This window comes from Mobula birostris, chromosome 27, assembly GCF_030028105.1.
Source record: "Mobula birostris isolate sMobBir1 chromosome 27, sMobBir1.hap1, whole genome shotgun sequence".
Lineage (NCBI taxonomy): Eukaryota > Metazoa > Chordata > Chondrichthyes > Myliobatiformes > Myliobatidae > Mobula > Mobula birostris.
The window spans coordinates 27,661,396-27,680,240 of NC_092396.1; the positions used below are offsets into that span (position 1 = coordinate 27,661,396).

Genomic DNA, 18,845 nt, shown 5'->3' on the forward strand with positions numbered 1-18,845 from the left:
AGATCATTAATCACAGACTAATAATAATAGTCTTCATTCTTATCACAGAATATTAGTTATTATCTTGTTCACTTTGAAGAAATTTATCAAATGTACAAAACCTAATAACATTATCAATCATTTCTCACTTTATCTATGGGTCTTAAACTATGTACAGCATCACATTCGCACTTCTATTTCACCTTGTATTATTTGCTGTGTTCCATAACATTAATGCACATCCATCAGTCTTACTCACTGAAGTTAAATGAATATGGTTAAAGTTACCTGAAACCTCTAGTTCCACAAAAGCAGTTTCTTTCGCACTAAGACTAATCTCCCTTTCATGTCGGAGCAAGCTGATGGTTCCGCTTTGTAGCAGGAAGTTCAGTTTAATAAAAACATGGTCTCTCCTTGTGAACGTATTCATGCCTGATGTATCTGTCATTGTATTAAAGAGCTCATCGCCATCTGAAAAAAGAAATTAAGAAAAAGTTGCCCGATGAATTTACGAGAAACTAAATGCAGCGCAAAGACGGTTTTCAGAGTACACTAGATGCTTACAATATCTCAACAGCCAGATGAATAACTATATTAACAAGGTTTATCCTTTACAACTAAATACCTCATTACAAATGTTAACTGTCCTCTATCATTCATGTAAAAAGCACTGTCAAAAAACACTGATGTAAAAAACATCATATTAAGGTATAGTAAACTGAAAATAAACTAATGACACAACCAACATATTAATAATACCTGTACAAAAGGGAGCCAAAACAGCAAGTGGCAACAGTGAGTAGCTGATATACAAGCGACTTTTCAAGATTTACTCTTTGAACTTGAGAGAATGTGCCACTTTTCACAACCATTGAGATTAATTTTAAATATTTTGATATAAGAGAAACACATTTGAACTCTTCAAAGCTCACAATAGAATACCTTTTAAACATACTTCAGCACAGCAGTAACAGGCTATGTTATCTCTAACGCAATGTAAGTGGCATATACTGAAAATGTGCTGGAAATTATTTGATGATCTGCTAACTTTGTATATATCACCCAGTTCATGAAATGGCAGAAAGTATACAAATAACTTCAAAATTGAGTCATTTAACTCCCCGAGACAAGTACCTAAAATCAATGCATTAGTACAGCCCAAAAATAAAATAACAAAGGAAGAACAGATTATTCCAATCTCTAACCTAGGGTAGATGAAAGAACTCCTGGTAAAACTAGTAAAAATAAATGGTGAGATTACATAGACAGGGAAAAAAAACACTCATTCAAGCTTCACTCTGAACTCAGCTGATCTGCTAATCTCGACCAAGGTCAGAATGGTGGCAAGATGGCCCTGGTACCCATTCTGGAAATTGTACACATATAGGGTAATGACTGTCCCTCAATGTGGCTCTTTCCATGAGCAAATCATCTTCTGCTTAATAAATAAAGTTTTATCCTCTGTGGAAAGCATAACAAATGGTAAAGGCTAAATTGAAAAGGAAAGTCTCTCTGTAACAGCTAAAATGCCTTTATTTTAAGAGGATTGCTACATGAAGCTGTGCTCTCAATCAATGAAAGAGAGAAAGCTGAACAAACCCTCATGAAAGATGTGTAATATCTGGCAAAAATCATTAGCTGCCTTTAACATCAATTTGGTAATCTTCATTCTCTCAGCTGCTGAGGATTTCTGACTTCATAATTCCACTGGATGATAGGGAATAGAGTAACATGTCAAGTATAACCTTTGTAAATAAAAAAAATGAAGGAGAGTTGCATAAAAAAGTCACATGGTGATTCTCAAGTAGTCATTGGATTTCAGGTATATTGGTACTAAATAAATGTTGTTCAAAGTAAATTTATTATCAAAGTACATATATGGTCACCACACGTAATCCTGAGATTCATTTTCTTGTGGGCAATCACGGTAAGTGGGAGAAACACAATCGAATCAATGAAAGACCACACAAAAAAACTGTACAAATCAAAAAAGAAAAAATACGAACAATAAATATTGATAACATGAAATGAAGAATCCTTGAAAGTGAGTCGTTAGATTGTGGGAACAATTCAGTGATGGACTGAGTGAAGTCATCCCCTCTGGTTCAACGGCCTGATGGTTGAGTACAGGTCCTAATACCAAATCAGAAGTTTGCTCAAGAGTGCTTTTAAGAGAGAATTGTGGCGTCATTAAAGCATGAGGAGACTGAGGATTCTCTGGAAAGGGTGAGGGGGGAAGAGGAATAATGAAGGGCCTTTATGGAAGATTGCCCCACAACAATTCAGTTGCCACAGTAGTATCCTGTGACTACAAGTCCTTGGATCCACAGATAAAGAGGGAGGTAGTTATAAGGTCACAAAAGATTTTATTAGAATTACTGCCAGCAGTGCTCGATCACTACCAAGGATTGCTAACGCTGAGGTACTCATGTCATTTTTTTTAAAACAGCATAAAAGTAATAATTGGAGACAACTTCATATTACACACAGTTCAATATTTTAACATTGTTTTATTATCAGTTAAGTACATATTGTAAATTTTGTTCCAAACTGATATTTTTCAAATGAATAACATCCATATGTTGACACGAGCACATGAAAGTGGTAGACTGTTAAGAAACACAACCATGAAACCAATATTAGAATCATTTGTGACAGGAAAAATCTGATCCAATTTTCCAACTTGCACTTACAAATAGGTGCAAGTGCACAAAGTAGATTTATTATCAAAATGTGTATAGCATACACAATTTTGAGATTTGCTTTCTCACAGGTAGCTGCAAAACAAAGAAACACAATAGAACGTACTAAAAAAAACCCTGTCAAACACCTAATGTGCAAATAAAAAACAAATCATGCAAACAATAAATAACACACAGAACATGAATTGCAGAATCCCCAGGAGTGAGTCCACAGCCACAGGGCCAGTTCAGCAACTGATCCAGGAGCCTGACAGCTGTACGCCACAGCCATACAACCACTTCAGTGCTGCAGGTGGTACAGGAGCCAATGGCTACAGTCCACAGCCATGGAGTCAGTTCAGTGCTAAGGCATCTAAAGACTCTCGGAGATGCAAGCTGAATACCAGTTCGTCCTCCGCCCTTGATGCTTTTATCTAATCTGGCTCTGTACTTAAATCGGCTCAACATCGGTTTGTTTTCCTCTCTTGGGCTCAGGCTCACTGCTTGAATCTAGCCCCAAGTTTCTATCGGCCCCAAGTCCTCTCCAACAATAGCCACCACAGCCATACCTGCATTCTCAAGAGACCAGTTCACTGAATCCTTCAGGATAGCGCAAAAGCATCAGGTCGTACAGACAGCTCAAAATCACAACTCCCAAAGGGAAATTACAGGCTGCAGATTGCAATGATCATAGTCCAGAAAAATGTATAATTAATAGAATTGTTAATTTTGCTTGCTGCCTGCAAAATGGTGCCATGTCTCGCCAGCACCATCTTGCCCATCAAATTTTAAGCATTAAACTCTTAACTTCTTTACTATCTACTTGGAGAAAAGACATTCATCTTCAGGAATCGAGGGAATTCTGGGCTTGTAATATACAATATATGTAACATTCACTGCAAATGACTATTTAATCTCATCAGTTTACAGTAGAGAAAGAATCATTTCAATGTTTTAAAATGACTATGTCGGGCTATAGAGCAACTATCAAGAAGCTCTTCCATGACATTTCACAACTATCAAAAATATACATTCCAAATAAAAATATGTTGCACCGTCTGCATTTAAAGAAATAGTATGAATGCAGATCTCATCATACCTATGGACTCTTCTGGATTCCACTGCTGCTGCTCTTCAGGTGTGAGACCTTCTACAGTTACACCCTGCCCCATTTGCTGAGAATTTTGAGAGTAGCCATACCAGCCACCCCACCCAGGGAACCAAGACTGTAGATACTGGATCATGCCACTACGATTTTCCGGCACTGACTTGGAATGTGAGGAAGAAGCCAGAGGTTCTGATAGAGGCTCCCGAACTTTCTGTCAGGATAATCAAAATAAAAGTAAGTTTCAACATCCACAAATTTTCAAAGTTCAAAATACATTATCAAAGTATGTATACATCATACAACTTTGAGATTCGTTTCCTTACACATTTTGTGTAAGCTCAAGGCAACCCTAGAATGTCGAGCAGTTAAATAATTGGTTTAAAATAACTTTTACTATCTTTTCCAATGCTACCGTCATAAGCAGTGCTCTACTCAGCACACTAAGAAAGCTCCAGCACGCTTCACTGTATTATTTGGGGCACTTCAGCTCTACAAAAATTATACTCCCAATTTCAAATCTGTCATTTTCAAATTCTGAAACGTAATGATGCAGCACAGATACTATAAAATACATAGCTTCCACAGTGAAATAGCTGTGAATCTTCCAATAATCCTATGTGCAATTGTCAATGAATTCCAGATTTTCACTTGTGTGCAAAAAAAAAATTATAATTCCAAATTCACAGTCAGCAATTCATCACAGTTTTAATACTGCTCCCTGATGCTGGAGACTTCATGGAGATAAGCAAGGGAGCATTACATTGCAGCAACTCTTCAATATCTAGAATAATGAATCTGCAAAACAACCTGTGCCAAAATGGAATTACTGTGGAAGTGCTTTCCCATTCATTTCAATTGTAGGGAGCAGTTGCCATCAACTTTGGTTAACAATTAGCAAAGTTTTTAGTGCTTGGATTTTCTTCAATATTTTTGGATATATATTTTCAGATTTTACATTTTTGTTTGACACTTATTTACTTTCAGAAAAATTTTTAAATAAAAATTTAGTGGCTTTTAATTGTTTCTAAATGCAAGAAACATACAGTCTTTGAAATTTCTGCCTAAATCAGCTTGCATGACATCACTGACTGTCATCATATTTGCACTATTTTGCGGGGAGGTATTGCCTGGTTTCCAGGTGAGCCCATTGTGCCATGGAAGGTTTTGCACTTATTTTGCTCTCTCTTGATTCATCTGCCTTTCCCCCAGCAATTCAGACAGCAAAATGAAGTACGTGGCCATAAAGCCTTAACGACAGAGAAATTACCCTATTATGTCCAATCTGACTAGCTGTGGCATTGTCATTCTATTTCACCATTATCTTCACCAACTATGTTTAATAATCTGCAAAACATCATCGATCTGACACACTCAGGACTTTGGTGGCACTGGACTAGATTTTCTGGATAATTGGACAGCTAATGCATTTTTAATTCATTCTTTTTTATAATATCTCACATAACAGAATAATAAATTTTCCAATGATACCCAGTTAATTTTAGAGGAGTGCTGAAACCAGGGCCTTGGTGAATTGATGGCAATGACATGAAATTGGGTCCTTGGTAGGTGGACAGACATCGCTGCACAGGCAGATGCCTTATTGGACTATTATTGTACATTGAATATAGTTGTATAAATTGTATAATAATAAGTGAAAATAATAAATCAACTTATCCATGACCAAAGGACATAGCCATAAACAGAATGAGCTCAGATGTGCACAACTATTAGCTCATGACTACTTATAATTGTGCCGCTTACTAACATTATACATTCCCTATTGTTTGGCACACTGACGCAACGGCTTGCAGGGTTTCATCAAATCAAATGGGAAGATTCTCATTGACAGGTCTTTGCCTCGAGGAAACATTAGCCAGGGAGGCGGATTAGCCAATTAACAATGAAGCTGTATGTTAAGAATCTGCTTGGCTCAGGTATTAGATCACCAGGTCCATCATTTAATGACAGAATTCTGACTTATCAAAGATTAATCATGTTGGAACCACTTATAATGCAGAGAATCCACAACTTAGCCACTGGTGGATTGAGTTACTTCATCTGAAACATCTTGTTTGTTGATTTAACAAATTCCTAACTGCATGCAAAAGCAAATATTTAATCGTAAATCCTGACCTCTGCTAGTATATCTTGCTTCCTGAACTGCTCAAACACAATTTCTCGCAGGATTTTCAGCTCTTCAAAACTCTGTTCATCCTCAATTCGCCCTAGCTCCTCCTATAAAGAAACATTATCAGTTGCATCAGGAAGATGAGAGATATCATAAAATATAATTTCACCAAGGCTTCATCAGCTTCTATTATTATAAATATGAAAAAAAGTTTTTTTCAACTTAAAACAACAATTCAACTTATTAAACTCACCCACACACACACCTCTGATGATCTCTCATCAGAGTTACCGGGTCAGCAAGTTTAGCTGGGACACTTGCAGATTCTGACAGAAATAATTCACAATAAATTGATTTTCTCTATTGTATTTGAACTAAACTATCTATGAGTTCAAATAATCATTAGGTCATCTGAATGTTTCTTTTGGTGTTATTAATTAGCCATGATCTTATTAAATAAATAGGAAAGCAAGGACAAGAGACCAAATGGTCAGTTTGTGTTTCTATTTCATATATTCTTATGAATATATTAGAACATGGAATAGTACAGCACATGAACAGACTCTTTGGCCCACAATGTTGAGATAAACCAGCTAAAAAGCAAAGCAAAGCAAATCCCACCAGGCCCTGGGGACGTATCCACCTTAATACCACGTGACCAGCACCCTTTAGTTATATACCAAGCAAACTCTATCCTGGACATCAACACATGAAACAACTACATCTTACTGCATGCGTTATCCCAATACAATCAATGGATCCATAAATATCAACTATACATAGAATCAAGGTTATCCTAATATTTCGGTAACATTTGATGTCACTGGGCCTGTACCTCATGGGGGTGGGGGGGGGGGGCAGATCTCATTGCAATTTACCAGGTATTGAAAGGCCAGAATAGATTGAACATGGAAAGGACATTTCCATTAGTGGAGTACCCCTATAAAAGTGAGATGAAGAATTTCTTCAGCCAGGTGGTGGCAGTGGTGAATCTGTGGAGTTTATTTCAACATACTGCCATGAAGGCCAAGACTCTGAATGTACTTAAGGCAGAAATTGACATATTATTGACAGTTAATGGGATTAAGGAGAGAAGGTGGAACAAAAGGATTGGAAAAAAATCAATGACTGAATGATGGACCAAATCAATGGGCTGAATGGCCTTACTCTCCTGCTATATCTTGTGGGCTTTCCATTTCCCATGTATGTTGTTCCATGCTTTCGCTGGCCAATTTAGTATCTAGCTGGGTAGATTGAATTTTGTCACAATTCATACAATCAGCCGATAAAGTAAGAGGTATTCCATTTGATTCAAAAGTGAAAAGTCAAATTGTCAAGTCATTCTCAACCAATCAATCACCTCTTCTTCTAACGAATTCAGATTTCCTTTCAGCTTTTGATGATACTTCTCTGTATAGAACACTGCGTCCCTTGCTCGTTGTAATACAAAGGTCCAGTTTAATCGCTTCCTCTGCTCACGAATCTCAGCAAGATGGGCATTCAGAGCAAAATTCCACCACTCGCGAGAACTATTCATAAGGGTAAAAAAAAACAGAACATAATGCCTCAATAATGTTTACATGAAGATTTAGTGAGAAATTCTACAGATTTATCTGTTAAGATGATCTCTCCACACACTAAATGCAGAGAGTGGTTTTGACTTTGAGCTGTACTTAAAAATGGGCTGATCTTAAGGAATTAATTTTAATTTATCTTAAGAGACACACAAATAGATGGATAATCTGTTAATGCTGGATTTATACATTCTCCCACAATCAAAATTATCCCTTTTGGCTATGAAGACCAGGTATCTTCAGATCATAGAGTTGGACTATATCAGTAAATGTGCCTTGGATGCAACTGTAGTTTTATTTCCACATAACAGGTTATTTATTCTTTGCTTTATATCTTACATTTCTATAATGACTGTTATAATAGATACTGGAAGTGTAATAACTTTAGGCACATCAAATATGTTTCAAGTCATTCATAACTCCAGTCTACTTGCCTGAAATTGCTGCCAAAATACGATTCAATTTTTAAAAATTGTAACACTCAAGGAAAACCACAAATAAACAATTCCAGTTTACCAATATCTCTTCTCCAAGATGCAGATTAAGTACCATGGTTCAGTCCAGACCCTTGATATATAGATCTAGAATCTGGGTGTCAGCAGCTTACTTAAAACTGAATCACGGTATCATTAGATATCCACACACTATAGAAATCAATTGACAATAACCTGGAATGTATTTCCTAGGTAACTTTTTCTGCTGGTGTACAAATCCAAGGCAAGCAAGGGCGGGACTGCTCAGACAACAGAGAAGTTAACATGGTCCATGCATTGAATCTTGTCTTAAATAGCCCAGTGCTTTTTGTTCAGAGAATTATAAGAAAAGGCTCTTTACACACAAATATGCTTTAAGTTCTTTCTTTGAACTTAAAGAAGCCTATTAGCTTGGATCTTGCAAACAAACAGTAGCAGTCAGTAATTACATATACCAGGTTCTCATTGAATTTGTGTGGGTTTCAGCACTGGAATTTGGTGTGATTAAAGTTACTTAGATGCTACACCCAGAAAAGGATGTATGAACAGAGTGCGATTTTCTCTGAAACCAATCAGATTTAAGAATTTTTACTGAAGCAGGCAGTATGCAAATAAAGATAATTAATTCAATGCCTATAATTTTCAGGAAGTGAAATAAAGGGAGAAAGATAGAATTGAGAGAGACCCTTCGTCAGAGTCTCAGCCTGAAACGTCGACTGTACCTCTTCGTAGAGATGCTGCCTGGCCTGCTGCGTTCACCAGCAACTTTGATGTGTGTTGCTAATCCTTTCAAAGTTGAGTTTGCTGATAAGATACTAAAGCAGCAAAACTTCTGGAGCAGCATGGCTAATATGACAAGTAATTAAAGACTGCATTTTGTTGGATTGCTGCAATAACCTGTCAAATTAATGGAAGAAGGCTGAATGACTCAAGTAACCTTAAATGAAAACTGCACTACATTTGCACTGTAATCAAAGAAATGTAGCAAAAATGCTCAACAATGGGGATATCATGTCAAGGAAAAAGGATTAAAATAACATGAATAGATGACTTTGTGACATAAAAAGGTACTCAGTCAAAACTATGAAGCCCAAAAGCAAAGATTCAATCACTTATTGAAATCTTACAGAGCCTATAACAAATTTAGGCTGTAAAAATTCCCCAGATATTATAAATGCAAACACCTTTCCCTGTACTGCTTTCACTCCAAACAATGGATGAATGCTGATGAGCACAAATGTGCCAGGTGAAGGGGAGAGAGCATATTGAAAGCCAAAGGAACAATCAGTAAGCCAAAGGAACAATTACTTGGATCCAAGTAATTAATGCCGATGCACAATGCAAGTTGAATGGTCAGCAGGCATTACAGTGGTAACTTACAATTTAGATCTTTGTTCATTATTGGTAGGTGACTGCATAGTTAAAATTAAGACCCATTGTGGTTTCTGTCATAAAAGAAAAAAACTCTCACAGAGGAAGGAAAGTTCTTTTTTCCCCTGTTATCTAAGTGATCAATTAGTAATTGATTTATTTTTACCACATGTACCAAGATACGTGAAAATCTTTCAGTATCAGATTTATCATCACTGACATATAATGTGAGCCTGACGAGGGGTCTCGGCCTGAAACGTCGACTGTACCTCTTCCTAGAGATTCTGCCTGGCCTGCTGCGTTCACCAGCAACTTTGATGTGTGTTGCTTGAATTTCCAGCATCTGCAGAATTCCTTGTGTTTGCGTATAATGTGAAATTAGTTGTTTTGTAGCAGCAGTACAGTGCAAAGACAAAAATCTCCAAATTACAAAATAGTGCAAAAATAATAATGCATTAGAGTACATACCATCCAGACAGATTATTCCACACATACGTAAGTACATCAAAGTCGGACCAAAGGAAAACAGTAACAGAATAGTGTTATACTGAATGAAAGTGCAGTGCAGGTGTAAGGGCAATGAAAATGTAGATTGAGAGATCTTTATTGTCAAGAGATCAATTCAAGAGTGGGATCAGAGATAGAATCTATCATTAGCTTGATGGCATGTGTGCTCAAACTCCTGTACCTTCTCCTCAATGGAGACAGGGGAAAGAGGGAAGGATATGGATAACAGGGTCTTTGAGGGCTGATTTCCTGAAACAGTTGGAAATAAAGATAGAGTCAATGGTGGGTCGGTTGTTTTTTGTGATAGATTGGGCTGCATTCTTAATTCAATAATAGTCAATGCAAAAGCTTTCTAATTATTTTCTTTCAGTCACATTAGAAGGATGCAAGTTCAGGAGACCATTAAACAAATCATTCTTGCCATTCTGATATTCAATATGATCAGAGCTGATCTAATTTCAAACATCTATGTAACTAATATTGATTAAAACAGAGAACTATCAGATATAAAACAACAGTATAAAACATCAGATATAAAACAACAGTTGTTCACCGAAGAAAGTTCTGAATTTCTTTTCCCATACTGAAAACTTTCCTGACCCCATCCTTGAAAGATGGAGCACTATCTTTTTTTGGCTTTGCTCCCTCAAAATATATTTCACAAACAATGGAGGTAACTTTTCTTGCTCCACTTCTTCTCCAAATAGCTTATCTTGAAAACTTGTATTAAATCACCCTTTAATCTTCCAAATTTTAGAAATCACAAACACAATTAATGTAATTTCTCATAACATATAACTATGTGGCTAAGCATTGATCCAGCATTGTCTACAGATTTATAAACATTATCACTGCTTTTGGCAGAGTCACAGATGGTTTCAAGGCAGTGTTTCAAAGGTCATGAGTGGTGTTGTTATAACAACCTTGTGCTCAACATCAGCAAAACCAAGGAGCTGAATGTGGAGTTTAGGAAGGGAAAGTCATGTGAACATGAATTAGTCTTCACTGAAGGTCTGCAAAGGAAAGGATGAGCAATTTTAAGTTTCTGGTTGTCAATATTTCAGAAGACCCATCCTGGCCCCAGCACATTGCTACTTTCTTAGAAGCTTAAGGAGATTGAGCATGACATTAAAAACTAAAACAAACTTCTACAGATGTACAATGCAACTCATTATGATAGTTTGCATGAACTCCAGTATACAGGAATGCAAGAGGCCACAGGGTAATGGATTCAGCTAGTTCCCTCACAGTACAGCTCTCCCTACCTTTGAGGACATATACAAGAGGCAGTCTCAGGAATGTGGCATCCATCATCAGGCATTCCTACCATCCAGGCCATGTCCCCTTCTCAAATCTGTCGCTCAGGAGGTACAAGGGCCTGAAAACCCACATCTCTACGCCCATAACTGTGTGGCCAGGCACATCTCAAATGCCACATATAGATTTGCTGATGATACAACTATTGTTGGCAAAATTTCAGATGGTGAAAGGTGGTGGCATACAGGCAATATATCAGCTAGTTGAGTGGTGTCACAGCAACAACCTTGCACTCAATGTCAGCAAGATCAAAGAACTGACTGTGGACTTCCAGGAAGGTAAGACAAGGGAACGTAGAAGTGGAGAGTGTGAGCAGTTTCAAGTTCCTGGGTGTCAATATCTCCAAGGATCTATCCTGGACCCAACATACCTACGCAGCTACAAAGAAGGTATGACAGCTGTTATTCCATTAGGAGTTTAAGAAGATTTGGCATGTCACCGAAGACACTAGCAAATTTCTACAGAAGTACCTTGGAAAGCATTCTAATTAATTGCATCACCATCTGGTATGGCGGGGGTGGTGCTACTACATAGGATCAAAAGAAGCTGCAGAGAGTTGTAAATTTAGTTATCTTCACTATGGGCACTAGCCTCCATAGTATCCACCTCAAAAGGTGGTATCCATCATTAAAGACCCCATCACCAAGGTCATGTCTTGTTTGCATTGTTACCATCAGGAAGGAGGTACAGAAGTGTGAAGGCACACAAAGCTGATCTGATGTCAAGGCTCAACAAAAGCCTCTTCCCCAGAACCATTAGATTCTAACCCGACCTGTAAAACCCTAATAAAATAAAGGCATCCGTTAGTCTTGCGAGAGCATGGATCTGTGTCTAGAAAGTCTTCGCTCTCCAGGGCACAGACCTGGGTAAGGTTGTATGGAAGACAGGGAGTTGCCCATGCTGCAAGTCTCCCCTCTCCACAACACCGATGTTATCCAAGGGAAGGGCAAGGGCCGATACAGCTTGGCACCCTAAAACCCTAACACAAGCTAAAACTATACAGGATTTCTTCTTTTCTCTCTCATTTATACTAACATCATCATGTTTAATTTGTTGTGTAAATTAGATACAATTTATGTTCATTTAAGTTCATGTTAACTTGTGGTTGTCATGCTTACAATATATTATGCTGATACTGCCAAAAAAGCCCTTTTTCATAGCATTTATACTATATGCATGTATGCCTATGATAACAGCACAAACCTAAACACTGGAACTTGATTTAATCTCTGGAATCCTTTAGGAAAATTTGTTCATCATTCTCATAGGGTTAATATTACCTTCAGAAAATGCAGCCTGAAAATGAACATATTACTGATCTAACTGGGATTTTGTATAATTGTAGCGTAACATCTAATGCCTTATATTCCAGTCCTCTAAGAAAGGTCAGCATTTCATTAGCCTTTAATTTTTTTTAACCTCATGCACAAGGCAGCATAAGTCCCTTTAGAACTCTATTCATAAAGTACTCAATTTATATGATGTCCTCATACATCATCTTATATTGAAATCTTTTGTCACAAATTTGCTCATGCACAATCTGTTCATATCATATAATAACACTGAGTTTCTATTAATACTACTTATTATGTTGCCTATCTTTATGTCATGCCAGTCTGCGATGTGACTCCATGCCTAATATGAGTAAAAGTCATCATACCATGACTATTAGTTATGTGCCCTTTATCTCTACTTTTCCGGCCATTCAGCCAATCTCAAACAAGGACAATAATTTGATTCAGTTCCATGAACTTAATTTTTAGCTAGGACTCTTAAAAGGCTTTGCCAAATGACTTCACCTAGCAATTCAAAACTTTAATCACCTCTTGAGAAAGCTAGTCAAGCATGTTGTACCCTTCACCCATCTGTGCCGATTCCCTCCAATAGCTTTCTTATTCCAGCTTTAAGATGATTTTCTGATAATTTCCTGACAGAAGCTGTAAAATTGATCTATAATTTTCCAGTATCTCTCTCTTACCTTTCATAAACAGTGGAATGATGTATATTCTTCAATCTACAGGAAAGTTTCCAGATTCAAGGGAACTTTAGAAGATCACTGTATGGGTGCTTACAAATGTTATCACCTACTTCCTTTAAAGCTCTGGGATGGAAATACTGTGGTCCTGCTGGGTGGTCATTTTGTTTTAAATACAATACTTCCTTCATTATTAGAAAGTTTGCTTCTGTTAACTTTGGCATATGAACCTTTAAAAGCAAAAAATTTTTGGTTGGTAGATTTATCTTAGTTTATTTAAATTTATTTTGTTCTATTCCAGCTCAATGCACTGTATTGCTCAATGCAATGATTTGATCTGTATAAACAGTATGCAAGACAAGCTTTACACTGTATCTTGATAAACACGACAATAATAAATCAATACAATATTTACCTTATGGTTTATTGTTCTACAGTTAAGAACAAATTGAAAAGGGAAAATACAAGTCGCTATCAATTCAAAATACAGCATTCTCAATTTAGACATAAAAATACTATGTGATCACATTCACCTAAATCCAGCTTTTTAGCTATATTTGACTCATTACACCCCTTTCTGCAAAGTTGGTTTATAAACCCCTCGGTCCTGGTGTTTCCCTATTTCCCCTACCTTTCACCAATATTTCTTCTCTCCCACAATTAGGTTAGGACTCCTGTCCTCATCCTGCACCATTCCCAACAGCATTAACAAGTCAGGAATAAACATCTTTCCCTGTCTTTCAGAATTCCACAAGGACTATTCCAGACCATTCTAATATATTTCTTTATATCTATCAATATCCACTCTTCACAGCTTCAGTGGAGCGGAGAAACACAGAATAAATGACCAGTTTTCAGAGTAACTATTTATTCTGTAAGTACAACTCTAACCTTCTGATTGCCCGTCACATTAAATGATGAAATCCACATTATTTTAAAAATATTTTATTTCTAGCATTTCAACATTATATCACCCTTTCTACCTTTTCACAATAATTTTCAAAACATTTAATTTCCCCCCTTCAACACTGATTTCCTGCCTTTCTGTATTTACTTGAAAGCTAGTTCTCTAATTTTTACCAGTTTACAGTAAGATTAATGACCTGAAATTTTTACTCTCATATGTTCCCTGACATGTTGAGTAGTTCTGTAATAACTTAGATTTCCATAAGATCATCAGAATGGGGCCATTCAGCTCGAGTCTGCATCACCATTCCATCATGATTAATTTATTATCCCTCTAAACCCCAATCTCTTGCCTTCTCCCAGTAACCTTTGACACGCTGATTAATCAAGAACCTATCAACCTCTGCCTTAAAAATACCCAATGAATTGGTCTGCACAGCTGTGTGTAGCAATGAATTCCACAGATTCACCACCTTTTGGTGAAAGAAATTTTCCCTCACCTTTGTTCTATACTGATGTTGCTCAATTCTGACGCTGTGCTCTCTGGTCCCAGACCTCTCCACTACAGGAAACATACTCTCCACATCCACTCTATCCAGACCTTTCAATATTCGATAGGTTTCAATGAGATCCCCCCCCCCCCACCTCATTCTTCTAAACTCCAGTGTGGTCTAACAAATGCCTTGTAAAGTTTCTGCATCACATCCTTGCTCTTACATTCCAGTCCTCTAGAAATGAATGTTATCATTGCATTTGCCTTCCTTACCACTAACTCAACTTGCAACTAAACCTTTAAGGAATCCTGCACGAGGACTCCCAAGTTCCTTTGCACCTCTGATTTTTGAAATTCCTCCCCATTCACACAGTCCACACCTTCATTTCTTCTGCCAAAGTGCATGACCAAGCACCTCCCTACACTATATTCCATGTGCCATTTCTTTGCCATTCCCCAAATCTGTCTAAGTACCTCTGCAGGAACCCTACTACTTGCACCGCCACCCATCTTCATATTGTCCGCAAACTTGGCTATAAAGTCAACGATTCCTTCATCGAAATCATTAACATATAACGTGAAAAGAAGCGGTCCCACCGGAGAAACCTGCAGTACAACAGTTGTCACCAACAGCCAACCAGAAGAGACCCGCTTCAGTCCCACTCTTTGCCTCTTGCTAGTCAGACAATCTTCTATCCATGCTAACATCTTTCCTGTAATACCATGGGTTCTTATCTTGTTAAACAACCTCATGTGCAGCACCTTGTCAAAGGCCTTCTGAAAATCCAAGCAAACAATATCCACTGACTCTCCTTTGTCTACCCTGCCTGTAATTTCCTCAAAGAACTCCAACAGATTTGTCAGGCAAGATCTCCCCTTTTAAAAAAAAAACCTCAGCTTGTCATATTTTATCATAGGTCCCAAGTACCCCAAAATCTTATCCTTAATAGGAAAGGAAAGGTACATGGCATCCGGAGTTTCTCCGGTTAGCAGATCATTTCCCTCCACGCCTCTCTGATGTAGTGGGGAATCGCGTACGAGGCAAGTTACAGCAGTGGTTTGCCATTGCCTTCTGCCAGGTGAGTTTCCAAAGAGATCACCAGCTCGTAACCCAGCATGGATGGAAAGCATGCAAGGGAGCCAGCTGGCTGGATTCGAACCCGGAACCTTTTGTCCCGAAGTCCGACGCTGATGCCACTACGCCACCAGCCGGGTCTATCCTTAATAATAGATCCCAAATTCTTTCCAACCACTGAAATCAGGTTAACTAACTTATAATTTCCCTTCTGCCTCCCTCCCTCCGAAAAGAGTGGAGTAATATTTGCAATTTTCCAGTCCCCCAGAACCGCTCCAGAGACTACTATTTCTTGAAAGATGATTACTAATGCCTCCACAATCTCTTCAGCTACCTCTTTCAGAACCCTGGGATGTAGTCCACCTGGTCCAGGTGAATTATCTATCTCCAGATCTTTCAGTTTCTAAAGCACCTTCTGCCACCTGACACTCACATATTTCTGGCATTCTGCTAGTGTCTTCCACAGTGAAGACTTTTGCAAAATACTTATTAAGTTCATCTGCTTTTTCTTTGTCCTCCATTGTTATCTCTCCAGCATCATTTTTCAGTGGTCCAATATCCACTCTCATCTCTCTTTTACTCTTTTTTAAGTATCTGAAAATACATTTTGCACCCTCTTATATATTATTGGCTACTTTACATTCATATTTCATTGCTTCTCTTTATGGCTTTTTAGTTGTCTTCTGTTGGTTTTTAAAACCTTCCCTGCCTTCCCAGAATTTTTTTCAATACTATATGCCCTCACTTGCTTCTAAGCTTTCAGCCACGGTTGCATCATCCTCCATTTAAAATACCTCTTCACCTTTGGGATACATCTTTCCTGCACCATCTGAATATTCCCCAGAAATATCAGCCATTGCTGTTCTACTGCCATCCCTGCTAGCATCCCCTTCGAATCAACTTTGGTCAGTTCCTCTCTCATGCCTCTGTCATTTCCTTTACTTCACTATTATACTGAAACATCCTATCTTTTAGCTTCTCCTCAACTGCAGGGTGAATTCTATTATATTACGATCACTCCCTCCTAAGGGTACCTTCAGCTCCCTAATCTAATCTGGGTCATTATATTTATATCCAATCCAGAATTACCACTCCCCTATTGAGCTCAACCACAAGCTGCTCTAAAAAAAGCCATCTTGTAGGCATTCTAGAAATTACCCCTTGGGATCCAGCACCAATCTGATTTTTCACAATCTACCTGCATATTGAAACACCCCATGATTATCACAACATTGCCCTTCTTACATGACTTTGCTATCTCCCTTTGCAATTTGTAGCCTTCATCCTGGCTACTGTTCAAGGCTAATATGTAACTTCCATCGGGAAGTTTTTCCTCTTGCAGTTTCTTAGCTCTACTCACAAGGATCCTGCATCTTCCCATCCTATGTCACCTCTTTTTAAGGATTTGATTTATATAACAGAGCCACCACCATGCCTTCTGCCTACCTGCCTGTCCTTTCAATATAATGCATCAAAATTTTCATGTCAGGTTTCTAACATCTACACCGTCTTGCTTTGGTTAAAACTGAGTTAGCTCATTTTTGAGAAGTAATACATTATATTTTCCAATAATCTTATACTTAAAAAAAATTCATACCCAAGATTTCAAATTAAAATAGCCTAACAGCACAAGTGTAACAAGTAATATTTCACCTAGATTCATTGTAGAGGCTTTATTTTGAATTGTTGTATATTTTCATGGGACTAATTGGCAGAACTCAACAAGTCTTACTTATTCTTCCATTCCGTATGCACATATCTCCGCTGAAAGTATTCTATGTGTGTAGATGAAAATGCACTGGGAATAACTTGGAAATGTGAAATAAATCAATTTATTACAATAGTAAAATAAAATTTAAACTGAAAGGCGACTTACTTTGATTTGATAGGAACTTTAGGTCTCCATTTTCTTAGTTTAAGTTGCCTTTCCTTTCTTTCCATTTCTTTCAAGAATGTCATCAACTGCTGGTACTGCATCTGAGTACACCGAAATAAAATAACTTAGAATCTATATCTGAAACAGCAAGTGCAAAGAGAAAGAAATGTCCATTTTACATAGCCTGTATACAACTCTTTTGATTCAAATTGGTTGAAATGTAGATCAGCACCTTTGTCAATTTTAGAGTTCAAAGGTTCAGTGTTAACTGAGCCATGCAGACTTGAGAGCACTCAGGCCAAGCTGAACACGCTGATAACTTTGCATGGCTTCAGTTCTCTACATTCACAATCAGGCTGACCTTCTGCAAAAATAAACTGTTACCCAACAACCAAAACTTTGCCAGTAATAATCTGTTCTGATAATCCAACATAATTTCCTTCCTAGCTAAAAGAGCAGGTAAACCTTTTTTCTTTGACTTACAGCAAAGAAAATGTTATACATGAAATTATCATTATCCACTGGCTTGCTATCAGTGGATCTACATATCCATTAGGTTGACCTTGTATAGAAAGTTCATAAAGTGTCTTCTCCTGTGAATCCTATTTAGCATAATATGTATTACATTTGATGGTTTACACTGGCAAGTAGTGAAATATCATTAGTTGGTCTGTGGCCAAGAGCTAGGATTGAAGTCAGGGTCATAATGCTGGGAGTCAGGAACTTGGAGAGTTTTACAGCCAGACTGGAATCCAGAATGTGGAATGGGTGTGTGGTGGGAATCGCAGTCAAGAACATCAGGAGTCACAAACATGGCTATATTTGCAACCAGTGCCAGAGTTCTGAGTATAAGCCAGCTGCGAGAATGCAGCTGGGTCGGATATTCTGGTACCAGAAACATGGTAGATTTGCAGCTGGGGCAGGATCAGGAAACTTGAATGTTTCAGGTTGTTTTCATAGGATCAAGCACATAAAATGAAATTTACTAGGTTTTATACCAATGAAGGAACTGACACCTTATGCCAAGGTAATCTTAATCTCTTCGCCAACTGCCTTAGTGGTATTCACATTTTTCTGTTATCCACTGGAAGTTCACATCTCTATTTTTTGCCAATGATATGGACAGTGCACAAATGCTTCTTAGGCAGTATTTAATAATACAATAGTTTAAATAATACAGTATTTAATACAGTAGTTAGTAATATAATTTTGTTGACTACCTTGTATACTATATATACATGACATGGATTTTTTTTTTTGCCCTGACCGTCTGGGTAGGTCTATTATCTCTGCCTACTCCTGCCCCACTGAACTCATGTTCTCATAACTCAACTCCATTCTATCCTCCTTGGTTCAGTTCCTTCCCACCTAGATAAGCGATA

The 18,845-nt window shown here is 37.7% G+C and overlaps 1 protein-coding gene across 2 annotated transcripts in view; it reads right to left on the reverse strand.

Annotated features, from left to right (window-relative positions):
• The window catches only part of vps13d (vacuolar protein sorting 13 homolog D), a 316,116-nt gene that overhangs the window by 263,589 nt on the left and 33,682 nt on the right, over nt 1–18,845 (reverse strand). For both annotated transcript variants that reach the window (XM_072245256.1, XM_072245254.1), the window contains exons 8-12: nt 17,464–17,564; nt 7,257–7,425; nt 5,902–6,003; nt 3,760–3,979; nt 268–450 (exon numbers count right to left, since the gene is read on the reverse strand). In XM_072245256.1, coding sequence (XP_072101357.1) covers nt 268–450; nt 3,760–3,979; nt 5,902–6,003; nt 7,257–7,425; nt 17,464–17,564 — 775 coding nt within the window. The remainder of the gene's footprint in view (nt 1–267; nt 451–3,759; nt 3,980–5,901; nt 6,004–7,256; nt 7,426–17,463; nt 17,565–18,845) is intronic.